Source organism: Dendrobates tinctorius, unplaced genomic scaffold (assembly GCF_039654945.1).
Source record: "Dendrobates tinctorius isolate UK_male_01 unplaced genomic scaffold, ASM3965494v1 ptg000003l, whole genome shotgun sequence".
NCBI classification, from domain to species: domain Eukaryota; kingdom Metazoa; phylum Chordata; class Amphibia; order Anura; family Dendrobatidae; genus Dendrobates; species Dendrobates tinctorius.
The window spans coordinates 50,058,106-50,076,761 of NW_027361671.1; the positions used below are offsets into that span (position 1 = coordinate 50,058,106).

Genomic DNA, 18,656 nt, shown 5'->3' on the forward strand with positions numbered 1-18,656 from the left:
AGCTAACTCCTCTTCCTCAGCACTTAGGTTTTGACCCTGATATTGGATATTGACAATATTTGCCAAAAAATGAGCTGGAGTCAGTGCTTGTCCCATTCGTTTGTTTACTGCTTGTAATTTAATTCTGTCCATGTGTAGTTCTGTTTTTAAGTGTTCACTCAGTTCCTTCCAAATTTCAACAGCATCCGCAATAAAACAGCTATTTTTCTGTATTTTGTTTAAAGCTTGAGAGATGGGTTTCAGGAAGCTCAGCATATGTTCAACATTTCTCTTAAGCCCAATGTTGAGGATTTTGGCCGTGACAGTGCCATCTATTTTATCTCGATTTTCTTCACAAAGTGTCATCAGAATAGGCCAGTTTTTGATATACTGCTCAAAACAGTCCACCACAGAGTTCCATCTAACATCTTGTGGGAGCGTTAGCTTGGTTCCACCCATCCTTTTCAGAGCTGCTGCAGCAAAATGATTATTACGGAAGTATTTAGCAATTTCAACAACATTAGCCTTTATTTCTGGAACACTTAAGTCTTTGGCTAAGAGGTGCAGCAAATGAGCACTGCAACCATATGTTATTAGCAGCTTTGTATTCCCTCCCTGCTCTTCTAAATCTCTTCTCATCTTGGATACGTTTGCAGCATTGTCAGTGACCAAACTGCGTACTAGACATTTGAATTTTTGTTCACATGTCGTTATATCTTTTACTGCCACTTCTTGTAAGTATTCTGCTGTGTGTGCATTTCCTGACGTATCAGTTGTTTGTGCAAGGAAGACTTTACCTTCTTCTGTTGTTATACAAGCACATACAATAGGATCATTGTGGACATTACTCCACCCATCAATACTTAGGTTAACAATTTTACCCTCCAGAGCTGTTGCACATTGCTCCATTTCTCTGTCATACACTTGATCCAGCAGTTTCCCTGCAACATCAGCTCTGCTGGGTGGACTGTATCCTGGTCTCAGTGACTGAACCATATTAATGAAATGTGGGTTCTCAGTCAGACGGAAAGAAGAGTTTGTTGCATAAATAAACTGGGCAATTTTTTCATCAATCAACTCTTTTTCTAATCTGCTAGTTCTTATCACAAACCTATCTATGGTGGTTCCAGGAGGTAAAGGTTTTTTCTTCCTTTTGGGTGATGGTGATATGTGGCTGTGGGTGTCTGATGATGATGATGCTGCTGCTGCTAATGAAGCACTTTCCTGGATGGATAACTCTGAAACTGTGGAACAGGATGATGGTGATCTTGGAGGTGGATAGTTTCCAGAATCCATGAATTCCCCTAAACAAAAAAAGTCAATGCTGTTATTTTATTGTTTATACAATTTCTGCTTATTGTACACAACACATCACTGCCCCTGCCCCAAAAGGAATATTTGTTTTTCTTCATAACTGTACCAAATGACAGTAACATGCAGTAATAATAAGAAATATAATTTTTCTCACACATGACAGTTCAGTCTTTAGAAATAGGATTCAATAAAAATGTTTACCAACCTGAAGATCCTGCCTGTTCAGAAGTGTTTCTTTGGTCATCTTCATCACCGCACTTCTCATGATGTTGCCTCATTCGCGCCACCAGGCCTTGCATCTCTTTGTTGCATCGTTTGCATTTTGCACGCATGCCTGCCTTACCGATAGGCGAAGGAGCTTCATTAAAATATTCCCAAATTGGGTCTCTTTTACGGCCTGCTGCCATTATAAGGAAAGAATGTAATAAACCTCAGATCGTACACACAAACAGATCCAGACTTGTCTGTCTGTGGCTATGCTGCAGTATTGTGCTCAAAGTTTCACTTTCATTTTCTTGTCTGCTTGCCCTTCCTCCTCCTCACACTTAGATTCACATTCTTCTTGTGTTGTGCAGATCTATTCCACTCCAAACAATCAGAAACATATTGTCTAACTTCTTGGACTTGGCACTGAAGGGGTTGATTCTGTATTCATAGGTTTGTAGAACAATAGGATTAAGGTCATTTTCTCAACTCTGTTCATGTTGTAACATTTTTGCCTTGAAGAAGAGGCTGGGACCTCTGCGGAGTCAAATTCAGTTTTGAGAACTGCATAAGTAAAGCGAGCGTCTGTGATAATATAGGAGAGAAACTGCCCACTAATCCTACAGAAACCTCTGGAAGAGCATGGCATTGTGAATGTTACACATATACAGCCTTTATTCTACTGAGTTAAACAACTCAGCTTTATCTCATGATGGAAGAACCTTTGGATGGTAAAATATTTTCCTCAAAAAGCAGTTTATTGAAAAAAAACCCGATTTAAATAAAAAAAATCCGATTTTTTTTTTATTTTTTTTTAAAAAAAACATTGATTTTTATCCACCCTGATATGCAGTAAATGTTCCAGATGTGGATATCACTATTGTACAGGATATCTGGACAATGAATGCAGCAAAATGAGATTAAATGCCGATGTCACAAAAGTATACACTATATGTTCTATATCTAGCTCCATATGGTCATAATTCTGGTCGCCATTTTATCTAGGTAACTGTTCACACTAGTTCAGTTGTTTTTTTTTTTTTTTATTTCCATCAGATCTATAAACTATTCCATTGTGGTGCAGTAATGCCTGGTTGTGGTAGGGGATGCTGCAGATCTGGCCATGTCCGTCAGTATGTAGCACTTTTTAGCATGTGTAGAAATGGGAATACTTTGTCCATAACACCTTCCACTTGTATCTAACAATCACCTCCTGTTCCTATATGTGACTCTATTTTCTCTGTACTTCGGTAGTTACTTTGCCCTTTCTCCTCTCCAGGCCTGGGGGTAGCCCAGCATGGCTGCTGCTTCGTATGACCAGCTGTTAAAGCAAGTGGAGGCGCTGAAAATGGAGAACACAAACCTGCGTCAGGAACTAGAGGATAATTCCAATCACCTTACAAAACTAGAGACTGAAGCGTCAAACATGAAGGTATGAAGATCAGCCAAGGTCCTGTTATTATTATTATTATTATTATTATTATTATTATTATTATTATTATTATTATTTATTGTTATAGCGCCATTTATTCCATGGCGCTTTACATGTGAGGAGGGGTATACATAAAAACAAGTACAATAATCTTAAACAATACAAGTCATAACTGGTACAGGAGGAGAGAGGACCCTGCCCGCGAGGGCTCACAATCTTCAAGGGATGGGTGATAATACAGTAGGCGAGGGTAGAGCTGGTCGCCGTGCAGCGGTTTGGTCGATTGGTGGTTACTGCAGGTTATAGGCTTGTCGGAAGAGGTGGGTCTTCAGGCTCTTTTTGAAGGTTTCGATGGTATGTGAGAGTCTGATATGTTGTGGTAGAGAGTTCCAGAGTAGGGGTGATGCGCGAGAGAAATCTTGTATGCGATTGTGGGAAGAGGAGATAAGAGGGGAGTAGAGAAGGAGATCTTGTGAGGATCGGAGGTTGCGTGCGGGAAAGTACCGGGAGACGAGGTCACAGATGTATGGAGGAGACAAGTTGTGGATGGCTTTGTATGTCATGGTTAGGGTTTTGTAATGGAGTCTCTGGGCAATTGGGAGCCAGTGAAGGGATTGACAGAGGGGAGAAGCTGGGGAATAGCGGGGGGACAGGTGGATTAGTCGGGCAGCAGAGTTTAGAATAGATTGGAGGGGTGCGAGAGTGTTTGAGGGGAGGCCACAGAGCATGAGGTTGCAGTAGTCAAGGCGAGAGATGATGAGGGCATGGACTAGGGTTTTTGCAGATTCTTGGGTGAGGAATGAACGGATGCGTGAAATATTTTTGAGTTGAAGTCGGCAGGAAGTGGAAAGGGTTTGGATATGTGGTTTGAAGGAGAGATCAGCGTCAAGGATTACTCCGAGGCAGCGAGCTTGTGGGACTGGGGAGAGTGGGCAGTCATTTACTGTAATTGATAGGTTCGTAGGGGGGGTCACGTGAGATGGGGGAAAGATGATGAATTCTGTTTTGTCCATGTTGAGTTTCAGATATCTAGTGGAGAAGAAGGATGAAATAGTGGACAGACATTGAGGGATTCTGGTTAGTAGGGAGGTGATATCTGGTCCAGAGATGTAGATCTGTGTGTCATCAGCATAAAGATGATACTGAAAGCCATGAGATTCTATGAGCTGTCCCAGGCCAAAGGTGTAAATAGAGAACAGCAGGGGCCCTGTTCTCTGCATCCGATACTTGTGCCGGCCAGAAATGCTACACTCACAGTAGACCACGGTCCTCCCGTCCAGGAGATCGGTAGATCAGGCATTAGATTTTGATAAGCTCAATAAGTCATTTATTTGTCCCAGAGACTGGAGAACGTGATGCGTTTCCCCATGTTCTGGGTCATGTTTTAGATATGATGATACACCTTTCCCAGTGTAAGATCTTATTTTTGTGGTAAGCTAAATGGGTCCAAGTTGGTATCAGGGCTGTGGAGTCGGTAAGCCAAACCTGCGACTCCGACTCCTCAATTTCCCTTACACCGATTCCGACTCCACGACTCCGACTCCGACTCCCACACATATTGCTTATATTTAAGTGAAAAATTTATTGTAGTACAATGTGAACCTCAGACATTTAATCATTTCTATGATACAATAATCAAGACATTTACATAGAACAGAATATATATTGGTGTACTACCCGGTTTTCATTCTTTTTGGTACAGATACAATATGGATAGACAGATATGGATAAATGGATAGATAGAGCAGATTTCTAATCTGCTTTTGCTATTGAAAACATTATCTATGAGCTCAAAAACCTTTCAGGTGATGCGGTTTTTTAAAAAGATGATCAGCTTTTGCAGCTGAAAAACGTATCCTCAAAAAACACAGGAAAAACGCTGTGTGTGAATGTAGCCTTAGATCAGGAATAGAACAGCCATTTATAGGACATTTCATAACTTTCCCAAACTCCTATGAAAAAATATTCAGCACATCCTGCATTGAATTACTGTACCCAATTTATTATATATTTTAGGAGTCGGAGTCGCTCCATTTTATACCGACTCCAACTCCGACTCCGACTCCACCAAAATGAGCACCAACTCCGACTCCACGACTCCGACTCCACAGCCCTGGTTGGTATCAGAATATAATAAAGAATATTAAAGGGAATCTGTCATTAGTTTTTTGCTATGTAATCTGAACATTCAATAAAGGTGTCTTCTAAATCAGGTCTAACATAAATATCGTCTTTAAAAACAGTACATTTTATTAGTAATATATTAAAATGACCATAGACAAACACCAATGGTGTAAAATACAAAAGCAAAAAAGGACTAGTAGTATGAGCTTGGGATAAACTCGGACAAAAGTAGTTTAGTCACTAATAACGCCCTAAATGTAGTCCCTACAATTAATCCTCCCTGACCGTAGAGTTTGGTACCCTAGAAGTATCGCAGATGGCGCCCCCGCCCAGTGACGGCTGGCCCTGCTAAGCCCTCATTAGACGCTAATGATACTTGTGCGGGTTAGAATCACTGTGTACAAGAGCTGTGCTGGTCATAAGTAAATATAATGGACCAATGGGATATGAAACTATAGTGCAAACACAATCAAAATGTGCAAAAAGCCATCAGCTATGTTAATGACTGCTCAAACCACGGCATGGATCTCCTCTATCTGCATAGGTGGAAAACGTTGTATTAATCAAAGAGCAGGTTACACCCATGGGTGTGAAATGTACTCAGTCATCCACATATTGTGCCTCAACACATTTCCTCCTTTGCAGAGGACTTGGGGAGTTCATGGATGTGTGCGGGCACATGCACGTTAGCCGATGGCACAGACGTGACTGCGCATGCATAGTTCACGTAGGGCTCTCATGTTTGTGCGCAGACGCACACGCATGTGTGGTGGCAGGTAAGATGCCTCTTATGCTTGTGCCCATTTTGTGCATATATGCACATGCCCTGTGCGTCATCATATATCGCATGCAGTGGGCATCTGCTGTATTTCTCCATGAGCCTCCTGAAGTGCCTGTGTCTGCAGGGTGACTTGCTTACATCAGGCTGCTCTCAGATAAGTTGGCAAAATCCTGACAGATTCCCTTTAATTAAAAAATAATCTGTATCCATCTCCTGATATCAACCCTCTTGCAGGGATCCTGTAGACCAGTGGTTCCCAAACTCCAGTCCTCGCGGACCCCAACAGGTCATGTTTTCAGGATTAACATAGTGTTACACATGTGAGAGAATTCCTGATGCCTTGATGATACTTCAGTCACCTTTGATATACTAAGGAAATCCTGAAAACATGACCTGTTGGGGTCTGCGAGGACTGGAGTTTGGGAAACACTGCTGTAGCCCCTGCAGCTAATAAGCATTCGCTGATGGGCTGCAACCTTCACATTTTGCCCAAACAGAAGATTCTTGCTGTTTTTTTCCATAAAGGGTACAACAAAAATGTAAATATAGAAGAAATGCCCGGCAGACCCCTGTTCTCTTGAATGCACAACATTGTATTTTCCTATTGTGTATAATCTTTGGCATAATGGAGATCTTAACCCCTTCCTGACATCCAACGTACTATCCCGTCCACGGTACCCGGGCCCGTATGACCGTGGACGGGATAGTACGTCTACCGCGATCAGCGGCGCCCACCTGGTGAGCGCCGCTGATCGCGGCCGGGTGTCAGCTGATTATCACAGCTGACACCCGGCACTATGTGTCAGGGGCGGTCACGGACCGCCCCCAACACGTTAACCCCTTGCACACCGCGATCAAACATGATCGCGGTGTACCGGGAGTTAAAGGGAAGCATCGGCAGGGAGGGGGCTCCCTCCGTGCTTCCCTGAGCCCCCCACGGCAGCGCAATGTGCAGCGCTGCTGCGGGGGGCTCCTATCCTCCAGGCCCCCGAATCCAAGATGGCGACGGGGGCCTTCGGGGACCTGAGGAAGCTGGCTTCCTCAGTGCCTGCAAAGCGCAGGCAAGAGGAAGTCTTCTTCAATGCCTGTGACAGATTGCTGATCTGTCACAGTGATCTGTGATGTGACAGATCAGCGATCTGTCACAGGACAGTGATGTCCCACCTGGGACTATGTAATAAAGTAAAAAAAAAATAAAAAAAAAATGTAAAAATAAATTTAAAAAAATCGCCAAATAAATTAGAAAAAAAAAAAAAATATTCCCTCAATAAATCCATTTTTTGGAAATAATAAAAAAAAAACAATAAAAGTACACATATTAGGTATCGCCGCGTCCGTAATGACCCGCCCTATAAAACTGTCCCATTAGTTAACCCTTTTAGCGAACCCCTTAAAAAATAAAAATAAAAAACGAAGCAAAAAATAATGATTTATTATCATACTGCCAAACAAAAAGTGTAATAACGCGAGATCAAAAAGACGCATATAAATATCCATGGTACCGCTGAAAACGTCATCTTGTCCCGCAAAAAACGAGCCGCCACACGGCATCATCAGCAAAAAAATAAAAAAGTTATAGCTCACAAAATAAAGTGATGCAAAAATAATTATTTTTTATATAAAATAGTTTTCATTGCATAAAACCGACAAAAACATAAAAAAACGACCTAAATGAGGTATCGCTGTAACCGTACTGACCCGAAGAATAAAACCGCTTTATCAATTTTACCGCACGCGGAACGGTGTAAACGCACCCCCCCAAAAGAAATTCATGAAACGCTGGTTTTTGTTCATTCTGCGTCCCAAAAATAGGAATAAAAAGCGATCAAAAAATGTCACGTGCCCGAAAATGGTACCAATAAAAACGTCAACTCGTCCCGCAAAAAATAAGACCTCACATGACTCAGTGGGTCAAAATACGGAAAAATTATAGCTCTCAAAATGTGGTGATGCAAAAACTATTTTACAATAAAAAGCGTCTTTTAGCGTGTGACAGCCGCCAAACATAAAAACCGCCATAAATAGTAAGTCAAACCCCCCGTTATCACCCCCTTAGTTAGGGAAAAATAATAAAACTAAAAAAAAAGTATTTATCTCCATTTTCCCGTTACGGTAAGGCTGTGTGCACACGCTGCGGATTAGGTGCGGATTCATCCGCGCGGATTTTGTAAAATCCGCAGGTGAAACCGCAGGTCAAAAGACCTGCGGTTTTACCTGCGGATTGCTCTGCGGTTTTGTCCTGCGGTTTTTCATCTCCTCAATAGAGGAGATGGCAAACCGCAGGAGAATCCGCAGAAAGAATTGACATGTCAATTCTTTCTGCGGATTGAAAACCGCAGATAATCCGCACGGAAAATTCCTCACCGTCTGCACTGCGGTTTTTGATTCCCATAGGGAATCATGGTACTGTACACCGCAGCAGAAACTGCTGCGGGTCCGCAGCAGCCAAAACCGCTGCGGAACCGCAGCAAAATCCGCAGCGTGTGCACACAGCCTTAGGGTTAGGGCTAGGGTTAGGGTTAGGGCTCAGATTATGGTTAGGGGTGTGTTGGGGATAGGGTTGGAGTTATAATTGGGGGTTTCCACTGTTTGGGCACATCAGAGGCTCTCCAAATGCAACATGGCGTCTGATCTCAATTCCAGCCAATTCTGAGTTGAAAAAGTCAAATGGTGCTCCTTCCCTTCCAAGCTCTGCCATGCGCCCAAACAGTGTTTTACCCCCACATGTAGGGTATCAGCCTACTCAGGACAAATTGCAAAACAATTTTTGGGGTCCAATTTCTCCTGTTACCCTTAGGAAAATAAAAAATTGGGGGCAAAAATATCATTTTTGTGGAAAAAAATGATTTTTTTATTTTCACGTCCGAGTGTTATAAACTTCTGTGAAGCACTTGGGGGTTCAAAGTGCTCACCACACATCTAGATAAGTTCCGTGGGGGGTCTAGTGTCCAAAATGGGGTCACTTGTGGGGAGTTTCAATAGTTTAGGTACATCAGGGGCTCTCCAAACGCACATGACACCCGCAGACCATTCCATCAAAGTCTGCATTCCAAAACGTCACTGCTTCCCTTCCGAGCCCCGACGTGTGTCCATACAGTAGTTTTCTCCCACATATGGGGTGTCAGCGTACTCAGGCCAAATTGGACAACAACTTTTGGGGGTCCAATTTCTCCTGTTACCCTTGGGAAAATGAAAAAATTGGGGACTAATTGATCATGTTTGTGGAAAAAATACGAATTTTTTATTTTCACGCCCGGGCGTTATAAACTTCTGTGAAGCACTGGGGGGTTCAAAGTGCTCACCACACATCTAGATAAGTTCCTTGGGGGGTCTAGTTTACAAAATGGTGTCATTTGTGGGGGTTTCCACTGTTTAGGTACATTAGGGGCTCTCCAAAGGCAACATGACACCCGCAGACCATTCCATCAAAGTCTGCATTCCAAAACGTCACTACTTCCCTTCCGAGCCCCGACGTGTGCCCATACAGTAGTTTTCTCCCACATATGGGGTATCAGCATACTCAGGACAAATTGGACAATAACTTTTGGGGTCCAATTTCTCCTGGTACCCTTGGGAAAATAAAAAAATGGTGACTAAAAGATCATGTTTGTGGAAAAAATACGAATTTTTTATTTTCACGCCCGGGCATTATAAACTTCTGTGAAGCACTGGGGGGTTCAAAGTGCTCACCACACATCTAGATAAGTTCCTTGGGGGGTCTAGTTTACAAAATGGTGTCATTTGTGGAGGGTTTCCACTGTTTAGGTACATTAGGGGCTCTCCAAAGGCAACATGACACCCGCAGACCATTCCATCAAAGTCTGCATTCCAAAACGTCACTACTTCCCTTCCGAGCCCCGACGTGTGCCCATACAGTAGTTTTCTCCCACATATGGGGTATCCGCATACTCAGGACAAATTGGACAACAACTTTTGGCGTCCAATTTCTCCTGGTACCCTTGGGAAAATAAAAAAATGGTGACTAAAAGATCATGTTTGTGGAAAAAATACGAATTTTTTATTTTCACGCCCGGGCATTATAAACTTCTGTGAAGCACTGGGGGGTTCAAAGTGCTCACCACACATCTAGATAAGTTCCTTGGGGGGTCTAGTTTACAAAATGGTGTCATTTGTGGGGGGTTTCCACTGTTTAGGTACATTAGGGGCTCTCCAAAGGCAACATGACACCCGCAGACCATTCCATCAAAGTCTGCATTCCAAAACGTCACTACTTCCCTTCCGAGCCCCGACGTGTGCCCATACAGTAGTTTTCTCCCACATATGGGGTATCCGCATACTCAGGACAAATTGGACAACAACTTTTAAGGTCCAATTTCTCCTGGTACCCTTGGGAAAATAAAAAAATGGTGACTAAAAGATCATGTTTGTGGAAAAAATACGAATTGTTTATTTTCACGCCCGGGCATTATAAACTTCTGTGAAGCACTGGGGTGGTCAAAGTGCTCACCACACATCTAGATAAGTTCCTTAGGGGGTCTAGTTTCCAAAATGGTGTCATTTGTGGGGGGTTTCCACTGTTTTGGTACATCAGGAGTTTTCCAAACGCGACATGGTGTCCGATCTCAATTCCAGCCAAAAACGTCAAATGGCGCTGCTTCCCTTCCGAGCTCTGCCATGCTCCCAAATAGTGGTTTACCCCCACATGTGGGGTATCAGCGTACTCAGAACAAATTGCACAATAACTTTTAGGGTCCTGTTACCCTTGGAAAAATAAGAATTGAGGGTGAAAAGATCATTTTTGTGGAAAAAATATGATTTTTTAATTGTATGGCTTTATGTTATAAACTTCTGTGAAGCCCATGGGGGTTCAAAGTTCTCACCACATATCTAGATAAGTGCCTTGGGGGGTCTAGTTTCCAAAATGGGGTCACTTGTAGGGGGTTTCCACTGTTTAGGTACATCAGGGACTCTCCAAACGTGACATGGCGTCTGATCTGAATTCCAGCCAATTTTGCATTGAAAAAGTCAAACTGCGCTCCTTCCATTCTGAGCTCTGCCATGCGCCGAAACAGTCGTTCCCCCCCCACAAATCAGGTATCAGCGTACTCAGGACAAATTGCACAATAACTTTTGCAGTCCAATTTCTCCTGTTACCCTTGGTAAAATAAAAAAAATTGAACCTGAAGTATTTTTTTTGTGAAAAAAAGTTAGATGTTCATTTCTTTTTAAATATTCAAAAAAATTCCTGTGACGCACCTAATGGGTTAATAAACTTCTTGAATGTGGTTTTGAGCACCTTAAGGGGTTCAGTTTTTAGAATGGTGTCACTTTTGGGTATTTTCTATCATATAGACCCCTCAAAGTGGCTTCAAATGTGATGTGGTCCTAAAAATAAAAAGGTGTTGTAAGGCTGAGTTCACACGTAGCGTTTTTTTCGCATTTCCGCGGCGGTTTTAACCGCGCGATTTTGCCGCGAAAACGCGAAAAATAAGCATCCCATGCATTCCTATGGGATTCCGCAATGCTGTGCTAATGCTGCGGTTTTTACCGCGGCGGAATCGCTTCGCGGTAAAAAACGCAGCATGCTCATTATTTTGCAGAATCGCTGCGATCCCGCACCCATAGGAATGCATTGTTCCGCTTCCTTCCCGCATGTGGCTGTGCACACCATGCGGAAAGTAAGCAGAACAATTGCGGATGGTACCCACGGTCCGGAGGAGAGGAGACTGTCCTCCGGGCTTTGGGTACCATATCCCTGTAAAAAATAGAATTTAAAATAAAAAATATTGTTATTCTCACCCTCCGACGTCCCGCGCAGCCTTCCCGCCTCTCTCCACGCTCCCGTTCCCAGTAGTCCTTTGCGAAAATGCCCGCGATGGCGTCCGATCTCGCGGGATCGCAAAGTCTCGCGGTAATTCGCGCGACGTCATCGCGAGTTACCGCGAGACGTCGCGATCCCGTGAGAACTGACGTCATCGCTGGCATTTTCGCAAAGGACTACTGGGAACGCCTGCGCGGGACGTCGGAAGGTAAGAATAACAATATTTTTTTTTTTTTTTTTTACATTCTATCTTTTACTACTGATGCCGCATAGGCAGCCTCAGTAGTAAAAAGTTGGTCACACTCGTCAAACACTATGTTTGACGAGTGTGACCAACCTGTCAATCAGTTCTCCAAGCGATGCTACAGATCGCTTGGAGAACGCTAGCATTTTGCAAGCTAATTACGCTTGCAAAATGCTAGTTTTTCCGCGGGAATATCGCGGGAATTTAAAATGCGATTTTCCCGTGGACTGGAATTCCGGAATTCTCGCGGTAATTTCCGCGAGAGTTCCGGTACGTGTGCACTTAGCCTTAAAATGAGAAATCGCTGGTCAACTTTTAACCCTTATAACTTCCTAACAAAAAAAAAATTTTGGTTCCAAAATTGTGCTGATGTAAAGTAAACATGTGGGAAATGTTACTTATCAAGTTTTTTGTGTGCCGTATCTCTGTGATTTAAGGGCATAAAAATTCAAAGTTGGAAAATTGCGAAATTTTCAAAATTTTTGCCAAATTTTCATTTTTTTCACAAATAAACGCAAGTTATTTGAATGAAATTTTACCACTAACATGAAGTACAATATGTCACGAGAAAACAATGTCAGAATCACCGGGATCAATGGAAGCGTTCCAGAGTTATGACCTCATAAAGGGACAGTGGTCAGAATTGTAAAAATTGGCCCGGTCATGAACGTGCAAACCACCCTTGGGGGTGAAGGGGTTAATGATCCCTGAGGGACCAACCCCTGAGACCCTCCGCATTCTGAGAGCATGGCTCTAAACCTGGACAGCAGTGCCCTGTAGAGCCTCTTCTTGAGTGGAAAGGAAACATTTGTGGATTAATAAACGTTGCTGAAGAAATGATGAGAATCCGATATACAAGAGCTGTAGTTTTGCAAGTTGTTTTTTTTTTCTTCAACACTACACCCGCAGAACTACAGCTCCCTTGTATATCGGATTTTCATAATTTCTTCTTAATCCACACATTTTTCTTTCCCATTTGAATCTGGCCTGGTGACTGGTGGATCTGCAACAGCTGATTGCTCACAAAATGTTGTGATACAGGTTAGATCAGGTTAGCATACCCTGTCACATAAGACCATATTTGCTCATATTTGCTTCCCAGCTCTTGAATGGAGCCGATATGACCTGATTCATTTATTGTCTATGGGACTTGAGGAAATGGTGGATGGCCATATTACAGTCCCGTAGAAAATAATGCGGAAGTAAAGCATACGCACTTCTGCTCTATTTGGGACTGGACCCTGCTGTACCTCTATTTTGGGATCCAGAGCGCCATTCTGTGGAGTGTTCGGAACCCCTGTTATCAGTAAGCTAATTTCTATGCTGTGGAGGGAATACACCATTAACTCATATGAAGTATACAGGATTAGAATGTGGTTGGCTCATATGGTGTGAGGACGACGAGTCCAAGCTGAAATTTTCTCTAGGTCTTATGATCTTTACACATGTGATATTAATGTAATTGGTTTTTGACTGCTTCCTTATTATTGGCACTTGACATCCGTACTTAATTAAATCTAACACAATATCCCAATATAATGAAGCAGTAATTAGCGAAATGCACTGTTTTTCTCTCTATGTCCTCTTTTCCAACCTCGTGGACACAGAGTTAACTTCCTTCTCCCCCAGATAAATAAGTATTAATCATCTTCTTTCCTGTGATGCTTTGGGACTTGTGTTAATAAGCAGAGAACATGCCTTTTGTGTGAAATATCTGCTGAATTAAAGGCGGCCGATGTTTGCTCTAATTGCTGCTCTTTAGGCAGTTAAATGTTGTCATTTCATCATCCCCCACAATGTAATCACGGGGAGCTAATGGCTTGTCATGGCAGCCTGCAATCTGCTGAAGCCCCCTATCACAGCCATCTTGGTTCAGCATGGATGGGATCGCTGGGACATCGTTAGGCTGATCGCTGGTGAGCTGTCACATTGACAGCCCCTCCAGCGATCAAGACCAGCGAGCAAGCTGGTATCTAAGGTAAACAGCGGGTTTCTAAGAGCCGCGCGGCTCCTGGATACCCGCTGTTTACCTTGGAAACTGGCATGTACGCCGGTTTCCAAGGTAAACCGCGGGTATCCAAGAGCTGTGGCTCCTGGATACCTGATGTTTACATTAGAAACCAGCGTTGCTGATCGCTGGTCTCTCGCTGCCACACGCAGCGATGCGTGCTGGCCAGTGGGAGACCAGTGATCAAAAAATGGTCCAGGCCAATCGAGCACGATCAGCGATACCCGGCAGGGGGGACGGTTGCTGATCCCCGTCACACACAGTGATCTTGCTGGCGAGATCGCTGGGTCGTCACAAAATCAGCAATATCGCTAGCGAGACGGGGCCTTTAGCCATAAACTGAGCTTCAAAGGAGAACCATGATTTCACTACGTAGTGCAATACTGTGTTACTGTGTATATAGTATAAGCAATCAAATAAGGAGACTAAAAAAAAAAGCAAAACAGTTTGTATTCCAAAATTGTATCTATGAGAATGTCAGGTCAGTGCGCAAAATGCAAGCCCCTCCATACAGATCTATTGCTGGAAAATAAATAAGTAGCAAATCTCAGAAAATGGTGATACAAACCAAATTTTTTTTTAATTACAAAATTCTTTTTTTTGCCACTGTAATGTTTTTTTTTTTTAATAAACTTTTTAAATGTGGTTAAACTGACCATAATGAATTCTGTTAAAAAAAAAAACACACACTGGTGGAATTGCAGGCTTTTTTCACCATTTTACCACACTTGAAATTTCTGTCTTTTTTTTCAGTGCATCAAAGTGAATGGTGTCATTAACAACTACAACTTGCCCCACAAAAAAACTAGTCCTCATACGGCTATGTTGGACAAAATAAAAAAAAAAAAGAACGGCTCTTTGAAAAATGAGTAAAATATTAATGCAAAAAAAATGGAAATGGGGTTAAAAAATGTAAAAACCGCCCTCCCATTACTGATACATGGGCTTGTGACCACTCCAACCAGTCAGTGACTGACTGGGTGCGGTGATCACATGCCTGTCCGGCCCGAAGAGGTAGCAGTAATGTATGGAATATGTTGTATTTTGTTTTTCACAATGCTGACCAGATTTTGAGAAAGCCCCTTTAATTCTGTAGCTTTTCCGTTTTCTTGCGCTCGTTTCGGTTCCTGTGTTTCCAGGCAACTGCTTTGCCCGGCTTCGTATAATTGGTTATTGGTTCTCAGGCTTGGCTTTAGTGGTCAATATTCCCATATGTGTAGTCCTTCTTGTGCAATAGACAATAAATCTTGTGACCGTAGGTCAAATATGAGAAAACGCGACACATTATTGCTGATGTGAATTAGATCATCTAGTCCTAAAAATCCACTTAAACAAGAAGAAAAAAAAAAAAAAAAAAGGATGAAGGCAAAATGTCCTACCACAAATAATTGCTAATTAACAATGCTTATTTTGTTTCTGTCTTGTTTAACTACAATGAATAGATTCCCTGCAGTAATAATATTTGTTAATAACACCAAATACACATTTGACGACAATGCGGAAAAACCCTCCCACCACGACAAGGTGTACCCAATCAGGATGGTTCCTTGTATTGGCGTGGCTCCCCTTTTGCACTGCACCTCTTGTCTGTATAGCTTTCCATAGGCAGGTGTCAGACGGTCAGGGCTAGGACCTTCTCTGCCCCTGTCTATTTTGAGGCTTGCTTGCACATAGCAAGATGAGATGCAAGAGATAGGGCCCATCGAGATTGGGTACACCTTGTTGTGGTGGGATCGCTTTTACACTTTTTAATTAAAATCACATCACAAAGTACTTTGTCATTTACATGTACTATTACTACAATTTATTTACTTTCTGCGTGTTTGTTCGTTGTTTTTAGCCTAGATTTTGCCCAGTAGTACATTAACCCCTTAATGACTGCCAATTCGTCTCTTAACTGACGTGATATATAAGAGAATAGCATCTCTCCGTCTGTACACTATAGCTGACAAATGGCTGCATCAGCCACGATCAGTGTTTGCACCGTCAAAATCATTTTAACCCCTTAGATGCTGCTGTTAATAGTGACAACATCATATAAATGCTTAACAGAATGTGGGGGCTTCCTCTTTATTCCCATCGGCACCCTGAGATCATGATTGTGTGGTCCTGATTTTTGCCATGGCAATTCACGACCAAATCGTGGCCTTACAGCCTGATGGCTGCTGTAACTTGTTCAGAAGTTAGTGGCATTTAGGTGGTAAAAATACATGTTTTCATTTCTGTCATGCCACTTTGCATAAATTCCTGAAAGTGACCTGAAGGGTTAATAAACGACCTGACAGCAATTTTCAATATGTCAGGGGGTGCTGTTTTTAAAATGTAAAACTTTTGGGGGTTTTCCAATATATAGGAAGCCCAAATTCACTTCAAACCTGGATAGGTCCCTAAAAAGAAAAGTTTTGTAAATTTCCTTGATAAACCTCCTAAAATGCTAACAAAATAAAAGAACATTTTTCAAATGGTGCTGATGTAAGCAGGCATGTGGAAAATGTTATTTTGTGAATGATTTTGTGTGGTATGACAATCTGGATTAACCCCTTCACGACCTTTGACGCCATGTAGGCGTCATGAAAAGTCGTGCCAGAACGACCCATGACGCCTATGTGGCGTCATGACTTTAAAGCCCCCCTGCGGGTCGGGTGACCTAGGTCACTGAAAGGTCACCCGACCCACAGATATAGGGGGCTTTGTTCTTCACAGGGGGCGTGGCTTCACCCCAACGTGGCTACAATCGCTGTGATTGGCTGTTAAAAGTGAAACAGCCAATCGGAGCGATAGTAATATTTCATCAATGAAAATTGCTGAAATAATACAATCCAGCCATGGCCGATGCTGCTGTAGCATCGTACATGGCTGGAGACACCGATTCCACCCCCCCCCACCGGCGATCGCCCCCCCCGCAACTGAATGACAGCGGCGATCTGCCGCCGCTGTCATCGTCTGCCCCCCTCCCGTTCCCTCTGCTCCCCGCCAGCCTCCGATCCCCCCCCCTCACCCCCCCGTCCCTCCTGGTGTCCCTCGGGTCCGGACGATGGGCGCCGCCATCTTGGAAAATGGCGGGCGCATGCGAAGTGCGCCCGCCCGAATCTGACGGCTGCAGATTCCATTCTTTCATTTTGATCACTCTCACAGTGATCAAAATGAAAGAAAAAGTAAATAAACCCCCCGATTATCACCCCCATAGGTAGGCACAACTAATAAAATAAAGAAAATATTTTTATTTTTATTTTTCCATTAGGGTTAGGGTTGAAAAGAGGGTTAGGGTTGCAAAGAGGGTTAGGGTTAGGATTGGAAAGAGGGTTAGGGTTGGAAAGAGGGTTAGGGTGGAATTAGGGTTCGGGTGGAATTAGGGTTCGGGTTGGAATTAGGGTTAGAATTAGGGTTAGCGTTGGAATTAGGGTTAGGCTTGTGGTTAGGGATGTGTTGGGGTTAGGGATGTGTTGGGGTTAGGGCTGTGGTTAGGGGTGTGTTGGGGTTAGGGTTGGAGTTAGAATTGAGGGGTTTCCACTGTTTAGGCACATCAGGGGGTTTCCAAACGCGACATGGTGCAACCATTGATTCCAGCCAATTTTGCGTTCAAAAAGTTAAACGGTGCTTCCTCCCTTCCAACCCCCGACGTGTGCCCAAACAGTGGTTTACCCCAACAAATGGGGTATCAGCGTACTCAGGAAAAATTGCACAACAACTTTTGGGGACTAATTTCTCCTGTTACCCTTGGGAAAATAAAAAATTGGGGGCAAAAAAATTATTTTTGTGGAAAAAAATGATTTTTTCATTTTCACGTCTCTGCATTATAAACTTCTGTGAAGCACTTGGGGGTTCAAAGTGCTCACAACACATCTTACATACGTTCCTTGGAAGGTCTAGTTTACAAAATGGGGTCACTTGTGGGGGTTTCCACAGTTTAGGCACATCAGGGGCTCTGCAAACATAATGACGACCGCAGACTATTCCATCAAAGTCTGCATTTGAAAACGTCACTACTTCCATTCCGAGCCCTGACGTGTGCCCAAACAATGGTTCCCCCCCACATATGGGGTACTAGCGTACTCAGGACAAACTGGACAACAACTTTCGGGGTCCAATTTCTCCTGTTACCCTTGTGAAAATAAAAAATTGCGAGCTTAAAAATCATTTTTTGAGGAAAAAAAAAATATTTTTTATTTTCATGGCTCAGCGTTACAATCTTCTGTGAAGCACTTGGGGGTTCAATGTGCTCACCACACATCTAGATAAGTTCCTTGGGGGGTCTAGTTTCCAAAATGAGGTCACGTGCGGGAGGTTTCTACTGTTTAGGCACACAGGGGCTCTGCAAATGTAACATGATGCCCGCAGACCATGCCATCAAAATCAGCATTTCAAAATGTCACTACCTCCCTGCTGAGCCCCGACGTGTGCCCAAACAGTGGTCCCCCCCCACATATGGGGAACCAGTGTACTCAGGACTAACTGTACAACAACTTTTGGGGTCCAATTTATCCTGGTACCCCTGTCAAAATAAAAAATTGCGGACTAAAAATATTTTTTAAGAAAAAATATTTTTTATTTTCACGGCTCTGCGTTATAAACTTCTGTGAAGCACCTGGGGGTTCAAAAGGCTCACTATGCATCTAGATAAGTTCCTTAGGGGGTCTAGTTTCTATAATGGGGTCATTTGTGGGGGAGCTCCAAAGTTTAGGCACACAGGGGCTCTCCAAACACGACATGGAGCTAATTTTCATTTCAAAAAGTCAAATGTCACTCCTTCCCTTCTGAGCCCTGCCGTGCGCCCAAACAGTGGTTCCC

General features: G+C 43.1%; 1 protein-coding gene across 3 annotated transcripts in view; it reads left to right on the plus strand.

Annotated features, from left to right (window-relative positions):
• Positions 1-18,656, plus strand: part of APC (APC regulator of WNT signaling pathway) — a 199,634-nt gene that overhangs the window by 96,989 nt on the left and 83,989 nt on the right. For 2 of the 3 annotated variants that reach the window (XM_073550956.1, XM_073550871.1), the window contains one exon: positions 2,777-2,929. In XM_073550956.1, coding sequence (XP_073407057.1) covers positions 2,795-2,929 — 135 coding nt within the window. In that variant the 5' untranslated portion in view covers positions 2,777-2,794. Of the gene's footprint in view, positions 1-2,776; positions 2,930-18,656 lie in introns of those variants that run through there. The other variant, XM_073551037.1, reaches the window with a different exon arrangement.